The 7666-nt window shown below is 48.0% G+C and overlaps 1 protein-coding gene across 2 annotated transcripts; it reads left to right on the forward strand.

Annotated features, from left to right (window-relative positions):
- The first annotated feature begins 3569 nt into the window (after positions 1–3569).
- LOC150053455 (folate receptor beta-like) lies at positions 3570–6732 on the forward strand. Of its 2 annotated transcripts, none has more exons than XM_090349099.1 (5): positions 3570–3717; positions 3823–3993; positions 5715–5903; positions 5990–6125; positions 6260–6732. In XM_090349099.1, exons 2-5 carry the CDS (start codon positions 3850–3852, stop codon positions 6544–6546), a joined length of 756 nt encoding a protein of 251 aa, XP_090205225.1. In that variant the 5' UTR covers positions 3570–3717; positions 3823–3849; the 3' UTR covers positions 6547–6732. The 2 variants fall into 2 exon arrangements, with proteins under 2 accessions (XP_090205225.1, XP_090205224.1); XM_090349098.1 differs by having other exon boundaries at positions 3571–3717; positions 3835–3993.
- The last annotated feature ends 934 nt before the right edge of the window (positions 6733–7666 follow it).

The following is a 7666-nucleotide window of genomic DNA, read 5'->3' on the forward strand; positions in this document are numbered from 1 at the left end:
AAGAAAGTCCATGAGACTGTTAGTTCCAATTAACCACCAAAAATGCCAGATGTGGAGCCATGACTCAAATAGTAAAGCACTAGCCTTGAGCAAAAAAAGCTAAGGAACAGCTTCCTGGTCCCAGTTCAAGCTCCAGTCCTGTCTGCTACCCCTGCCAAAAGAAAAAGAAACAAAGAAGCAAGAGTAAAGAAAAGAAAGAAAGGGGATGGGAAGGGAATGTGGTTTAGCAGTAGAGTGCTTGCCTAGCATGCATTAAGCCCTGGGTTCAATTCCTCTGTACTACATAAACAGAAAAAGCCAGAAGTGGTACAGTGGCTCAAGTGGTAGAGCATTAGTTTTGAGCCCAGGCTCTCAGTTCAAACCCCAGTCTAGCAAATAAATAAATAAATAAAATTCGCACAAAACCCATATATATAGCTAGGTACTGGTGGATCCCACCTGTAATCCTAACTACTCAGGAGGATGAGATTTGTGGATCATGGTTCAAAGCTAGTCCCAGCATGAAGTCCCACAACTGACCAAAAAAAAAGAAAGAAGAAAGAAGAAAGAAAGAAGGAAAAAAAAGAAAATGGACTGTGAGGGGCTAGAAATTTGGCCTAGTGGTAGAGTGCTTGCCTAGCATGCACGAAGACCTGGGACCGATTCCTCAGTACCACATATATAGAGCTGTAGTTTTGAGAAAGCCCAAGGACAGTGCTCAGGCCCTGAGTTCAGTCCCCACTGTGAGCAGCAGAGATTGAAGGAATGGAGGGACTGTCGTCGTTACTGGATATAGAATCTGTCCTATGGAATGGGAATAAGTAAAAGCAGTGAAAACCTATTTAGTACTATTAAAATAGATAAGATGGCTTAAACATGTTTTTAGGGAGAGGGAAAGGGGAACAAAAATATGAAAAGGGGCATCAATATCCAAGAAGTAATACACCCATTACCTGACAAATGCAACTGTAACCCCCTCTAGACATTACCTTGATAATGACATGTATACTCAGAAAAAGCCAGAAGTGGTGTTGTGGCTCAAGTGGTAGAGTGCTAGCCTTGAGAAAAAACTCAAGACAGTGACCAAACCCTGAGTTCAAGCCCCAAGATTGGCAAAAAAAGAATGAAAAAGTTAAAAAAAAGTCTAACAGTAATCATTTAAGCTTATACAGCAGTTTGAGGCTTTGTTTGTTTTCTTGTTGTTTTCTAGTCATGGGGGTTGAACTCAGGGCCTGGGCACTATCCTTAGACACTTTTTGCTTAAAGCTAGTGCTCTGCCACTTGAGCCACAGCGCCACTTCCCGCTTTTTCTGTGTATGTGGCACCAAGGAATCGAACCCAGGGCTTTGTGCACGCTAGATGAGCACTCTACCACTAGGCTACACTCCCAGCCCCTCCCCTCTCTAATTTTTTGTGATTTTTTTTTTTGCCTGTCCTGGGGCTTGAACTCAGGGCTTGGCCACACTGTCCTTGGGCTTTTTCAAGCTAGTGCTTTACCACTTGAGTCACAGCACCACTTCCAGCTTGTTCTATGTATGTGATATCAAGCGAGGCAAGCACTCTACCACTAGGCCAAATTCCTGGCCCCCCTCCTTATTTTTTATATATTATTCTCCAAAATGTTGTGGGACTAATTCAAGTGCTAGAGTTCTTGCCTGGAATGTATGAAGCCCTCCCTGTGTACAACCCACCCTTCCCTCACAAAGACAAGAAAATGTTCTGATGGGCCAAGGTCTTCACTGACTTTCCCCAGTGTAGTGGATGGGTTTCTCAGGGGGTCTCACTGGCCTGAGCCTACAGCCTGGGTTCTCCATCAAAGTAGTCTTATCCTACCACTTGAGGTACCTAAAATCTACACACCCTCCCCCTAGAAATGTGAATTCATCCAGACACTGGTGAATGTTGAATACACATATCCTAGAATGGAGGAAGAGACAAGTGGAGAAAGGAAAGGAAATGAGAATGACTAAATAGACAAAGTCTTGAAATCTGGCAAAGGGCAGGGTCTGGCAGAGAAGGAATTACAGAAGAGCTGAATGGGGCCATTTTATTCTGTGCTTACCAGAGTTCTTGCCTTCTACCCCGTGCTGTGGGCAGTGATCACCGGAGACCGCTCAGGCTCTGGATTTGTTGCTGAGCCTGGAGAGAAGCCAAAAGCAACACACCCATGTGTGCTCCCAGCAGCAAAGGAAGTTCAGGTAAGGGGAGGAGAATAACAAGGGTGGCTGGCAGGTGGTGCAAAGGAAGAGAACATTTTCTTAGTTCACTATGGGACTGAAGCTGTAGCTTGGTGGTAGAGCACTTGCCTAACATTTAAAAGACCCTGAATTCCATCAATAGTTTCACAAAAATAAAAAGGGAAGGAGAGAAGAGGGAAGGAAGAAGGAATGGAGGAAAGGATGGAAGGAAGGAAGTAGGAAAGAAAGGGAGGAGGGAAGAGGGAGAGAAGACAGGAGGATGGATTGTTCTGACTCATATGGGGAAGCCAACTGTGGAGAGAAGATTTGGCCCTAAACACAAAACCTCTGGAAATGAGTTCAGAGGATTTTTTAAATATAATCCCAGGGCTTGAACTCAAGGCCGGGGCCCTGTCCTTGGGCTTTCTCAAGGCTAGAGCTCTACCACTTGAGCCACAGCACCACCTCCAGCTTTTTCTATGTATATGGTACCAAGGATTTGGTACCTGGGATTTGGGCATGCTCAGCAAGCACTCCACCACTAGGCCAAACTCTCACCCCATCCAGAGGATTTTTGAGAGGCCCTTGGCAAGGTCCTGTGGTCAATGCCTATGGAGATGTAGGAAAGAAGAGGAGAGCTCCATGATGCTTAAAGGAACAGAGCTCTCTGAGGTGAGGACAGGAAGGAACAGAGAAGGAGACTGTGATGTTCATCAGGTGCCGCCTATGACTCCCTGGGTTTGTCTGGGGGCTTTTAGGTTGGAACCCTTAGGATTCTGGGTCTAGGAATTGTGTGTGTGTGTGTGTGTGTGTGTGTGTGTGTGTGTGTGTGTGTCTTTGCTAGTCCTGGGGCTTGAGCTCAAGACCTGAGCACTTTTCTTGAGCTTTTTCAACGCTAGAACTCTACCAATTGAGCCACAGCATCATTTTTGGTATGTGATTCCAAGGAATTGAACATGTCTTTGTGCATGCTAGGCAAGCACTCTACCACTAGGCTACACTCCTGGCCCTGAAATCTGTGTTTTGACAGGTAAGATGGGGTCTGATGCCTTGGCTCTGAGAAGTGATGGGGGAAGTGGGGAGGGGAGAGCTTATAGAGATCACAGAAGGAAAATGACAGAGGAAACCAAGCATGCCTTTCATTTTGTTTCTCTATCATTTAACCAAACAGTATCATGTGGGTCATGTCACTTGATCCTTCTGCAATCTGGAGAACTCCGCCGAGCTGGATCATCATCTCTTCCAGGGCTAAAAGGGCTTCTAGGCTGGTGTGGGAAGTAGTTCAGAGTCTGCAGAGCACTGGCTGAGGTAGGATGAGGGCACTGTGTGTCCCTGGCCCTTTTCCAAGGAGCCAGTCACAGGCTTGTCCTGATTAGTTACTTGCATTTATCAAGTCTAGAGAGATGGGGAGGCACACACAGAGTATCCAGCTTGGGAAGACTGTCATCGGATTCACCCACGAACTCCAGCTCCCCTGGGGTGGGAGCGGGGGAAGCTCCCTTGCCAACCTTCTCTACTCTTGCCTCAGACAGCCTCGGAAACCAGGCATCGAAGGAACAGGGTCTGACTTCATCTTTTACTGCAGGGATGGGGAGACTGAGGCAGTGGGGTGAAGGGTGTACCCTGGATAGCTCTTTTCTTACAGGCCTTCCCTTCCTAACCACAGCTCCCTCTGCAGGGCTAGAAAGGCACGATGTGGAAATGGCTGCTGCTTCTACTTCTGGCTTGGGGGGCCATCACATGCAGTGCAGGGGCCAGGACAGACCTGCTCAATGTCTGCATGGATGCCAAGCACCACAAGACAAAGCCAGGCCCTGAGGACAAGCTGCATGAGCAAGTAAGTCTGCAGGGTGCTTCCTGCTGGGGAGGGGCCCGTGTTGACCTGGAGGAGGAAGTCAGAATGGTGGGAGAGGAGCTGAGGGGCCAGACCCTCCCCATCTCCACAAGATGTGGGAGAGAAGGTAAAGGTAAGGTGGGGAGGGGGCATTCTGGGTGTCCTCCCCAAGAAAGACAGCAGGCGATGGGCAATGCTGGGGCGGAGAGCTGCTAGGCAGTCCCCGAGCTCCTGTGGGATGGTGCATACTTCCTGTTCATGGCAGGAACTCATTCCAGATGGTTCTTTAATCTAGTAGATGATGGCCTGCACATTACATTAGTCCTGGAAACACAAGGACCACACAGGAGTTGGATAGCACCAGTCCTGATGGGGCCACAGCCCTGGTGGTGGGCTCCTCCACAGATTTGAAGTATAGACCACCACTCACAGACAGTGGTCTATGCTTACTGTCCGCCAGCTCTGGAATATTGATGGTAAAAGAGGAACAAGGGCCTGGTGTTAGGCCTAGTGGTAGAGTGCTTGCCTAGCATGCACAAAGACCGGGGTTCAATTCCTCAGTACTATGTTCATAGAAACAGCCAGAAATGGTGCTGTGGCTCAAGTGGTAGAGCTCTAGCCTTGAGAAAGCCCAAGGACAGTGCTCAGGGCCTGACTTCAAGCCCCAGAATGGGGGGGGGGGTAAAAAATGAGTCAAGGCCTCTTGTGACAGTGACATAGGGCATGGGACTGGATGTTCACACCGTCTAGAAACATTCATGCCAGTGGACGGCCACTCTGTTAGACTCACTGTGTCTTTTTACATGGCAGTCACGGGTTGGATCCTTCCTGGTGATAGCTCATGCCTGTAATCCTAGCAACTCAGGAGGCTGAGAGCTGAGGATTGTAGTTTAAAGCTAAGCCTGCTAGGCCAGGAGCATGGCTTAGTGGTAGAGTTCTCACCTAGCGTGCATGAAGCCCTGAGTTTGATTCCCCAAACCACATACACAGAAAAAGCTGGAAGTGGTGCCATGGCTCAAAGTGGCAGACTGCTAGAGCAAAATGTGTTCAAGGACAGTGCCCAGGTCCTGAGCTCAAGCTCCAGGACTGGGGGGAGCGGGGGGGGGGGGAAGCTAGCCTGTGTAGCAAAGTCTGACTCATTTCCAATTTCCTACCAGAAAACTGGAAGTGGTACTTGTTGCTCAAATTGGTAGAGCACTAACCTTGAACAAAAAGAGCTCAGGGACAGAGTCTAGGCCCTGAATTCAAGCCCCATGACTGACAACAAAGAAAAAATGCTTTTTATGAAGTGTGAAGTCTATGAAATGAGGACTCTTTGCCCCAAGATAGGACTTATCTGGGCTCTCAAAGCCCCCTCTTCATACTGGTAATGTGTCTCCCTCCAACATGTGGGATTCCTTTTTCTTTTTCTTTTTTGCTAGTCTTGAGGCTTAAACTCAGGGCCTGAGCACTGTCCTTGGGTTTTCTCAAGGCCAGAGCCCTACCTCTTGAGACACAACACCACTTCCAGCTTTTTTCTATGTATGTGGTACCGAGGAATTGAGCCTGGTTCTTTGTGCATGCTAGGCAAACATTCTACCACTAGGCCAAACTCCCAGCCCCAACATGGGGGTCAAAAGATGTTCTTCCCATGAGTCTTCCAGGACAGCCTGTCTGGGGTCAGGCAGGAGATGGCAGGAGGTGGGAGAAGAGTTTGAGGGTTCAATCCTAGCTTCCCCACCCAGTGCAGTCCCTGGAGAAGGAATTCCTGCTGTTCCCTCAACACCACTCAAGAGCTGCACAAGAACATCTCTCTCCTACATAACTTCAATTGGGATCGCTGTGGCAAGATGGAGCCTGCCTGCAAGAGTCACTTTATCCAAGATGCCTGTCTGTATGAGTGCTCACCCAATCTGGGGCCGTGGATCCAGGAGGTACCACTGTCTGCTTCATCGCATTCCCATTATGCTGCTCTCTGGCTCAGTCCCTTTACAGCTACCAATATCACTACTCGATCCAGGTGCACCAGAGCTGGCGTAAAGAGCGTTTCCTGGATGTGCCCTTATGCAAAGAGGACTGTCAGCGCTGGTGGGAGGACTGCCGCTCCTCCTCCACCTGCAAGACCAACTGGCACAAGGGCTGGGACTGGAGCTCTGGTAAGGGTCTAAGGGGGTGGGAACTGGAAAAGGAAGTTTGAGAATTTGAGGTGGGGTGAAAATTTCTGGGATGGTGAGAAATGAGCTTTAGAACCAGTGCTTAATATTTGTGTTCACCATGTTTCCACTTGCAGGTGTTAATAAGTGTCCAGCCAAGGCTGTCTGCCACACATTTGAGTTCTACTTCCCCACGCCAGCTTCCCTTTGTGAGGGTCTCTGGAGTCAGTCCTACAAAGTGAGCAACTATAGCCAAGGGAGTGGCCGCTGCATCCAGATGTGGTTTGACCCAACTCAGGGCAACCCCAACGACGAGGTGGCCAGGTTCTATGCTCACACTATGACTTCTGGGGCCAAGCCTAGTGGGAGAGGGCTTTTCATACCAGGCCTGGCTCTAGTACTGCCACTCTCACTCGTTGTCTGAATGCAGTCTTCCTTAGACCTCCTCTCTGTCTAGCCACACAGCTTGGATAAAGCAGGCTAGGCTTAAATAAGTTCTTACACTTGAGGGAACCCCAAGTCTTCCTATAATCTGTTACCCAGCTCTCTGTCACTCAGTTAGGTTTGGGGGCAATTCTAATAAATTTATGATACATCACTATCTGAAAAATTATTTTCATTGAGTTTGTGGCTGGGTGAGGGATGGATCTCCTAGTGTGTGGATTCCTTTAGAGTAGAGCAATCACCTCTGTGCTTAAATCCAGACTCTCAGTTTCTAAGTAAAAGTGCAACAGTTAGGGCTGGGAGTTTGGCCTAGTGGTAGCGTGCTTGCCTAGCATGCACGGAGACCTGGGTTCCATTCCTTGGTTCCACATACATAGAAAAAAGCCGGAAATGGTGCTGAGGCTCAAGTGGTAGAGCTCTAGCCTTGAGAAAGTCCAAGGACAGTGCCCTGAGCTCAAGCCCAGGATTAGCAAAAAAAAAAAAAAAAAAAAAAAAAAAAAAGTGCAACAGTTATAACTTTGTTTCCTCAATAAAAATTGGATAACAATCCTTTCCTCAGGGCTAATGAAACAAAAGGAGTGTCTTCCTAGCAAGAATGCGAGTCTGTCTATTAATAGCCTGAGGAGAGCCAGGCCTAGAACCTTTTTTTTAAATCAAGTACTAGGGTGTGAACTCAGGGCCCTGTCACTTTTTTTGGGGGGGGGGAAGTTCTGGGATTTAGGGCCTGAGCATTGTCCCTAAGATTCTTTTGCTCAAGGCTAGCACTCTACCATTTGAGCCATGGTGCCACTTCCAGCTTTTTCTGTTTACACAGTACTGAGGAATCCTGACATTATGTATGCTAGGCAAGCATTCAACCATGAAGCCACATTCCCAGCTCCCCTCACTCTCTTATTTGACTTTTTTTGGGTTGTTGTTCAAGGCTTTAGCTCTATCATTTGAGCTACACCTTCACTTCTGGCTTTTTCTGGTTCATTGGCGTGAAGAGGCTCAAAGAATTTATCTGCCCAGGCTGACTTTGAATCACAATCCTCAGATCTTAGCCTCCTGAATAGCTAGGATTACAAGCATGAGTCACTAGAACCATGCAAGGACTTTTT

The sequence above is a fragment of the Megascapheus bottae genome, chromosome 16 (assembly GCF_031878675.1).
Source record: "Megascapheus bottae isolate mThoBot1 chromosome 16, mThoBot2.hap1, whole genome shotgun sequence".
NCBI classification, from domain to species: domain Eukaryota; kingdom Metazoa; phylum Chordata; class Mammalia; order Rodentia; family Geomyidae; genus Megascapheus; species Megascapheus bottae.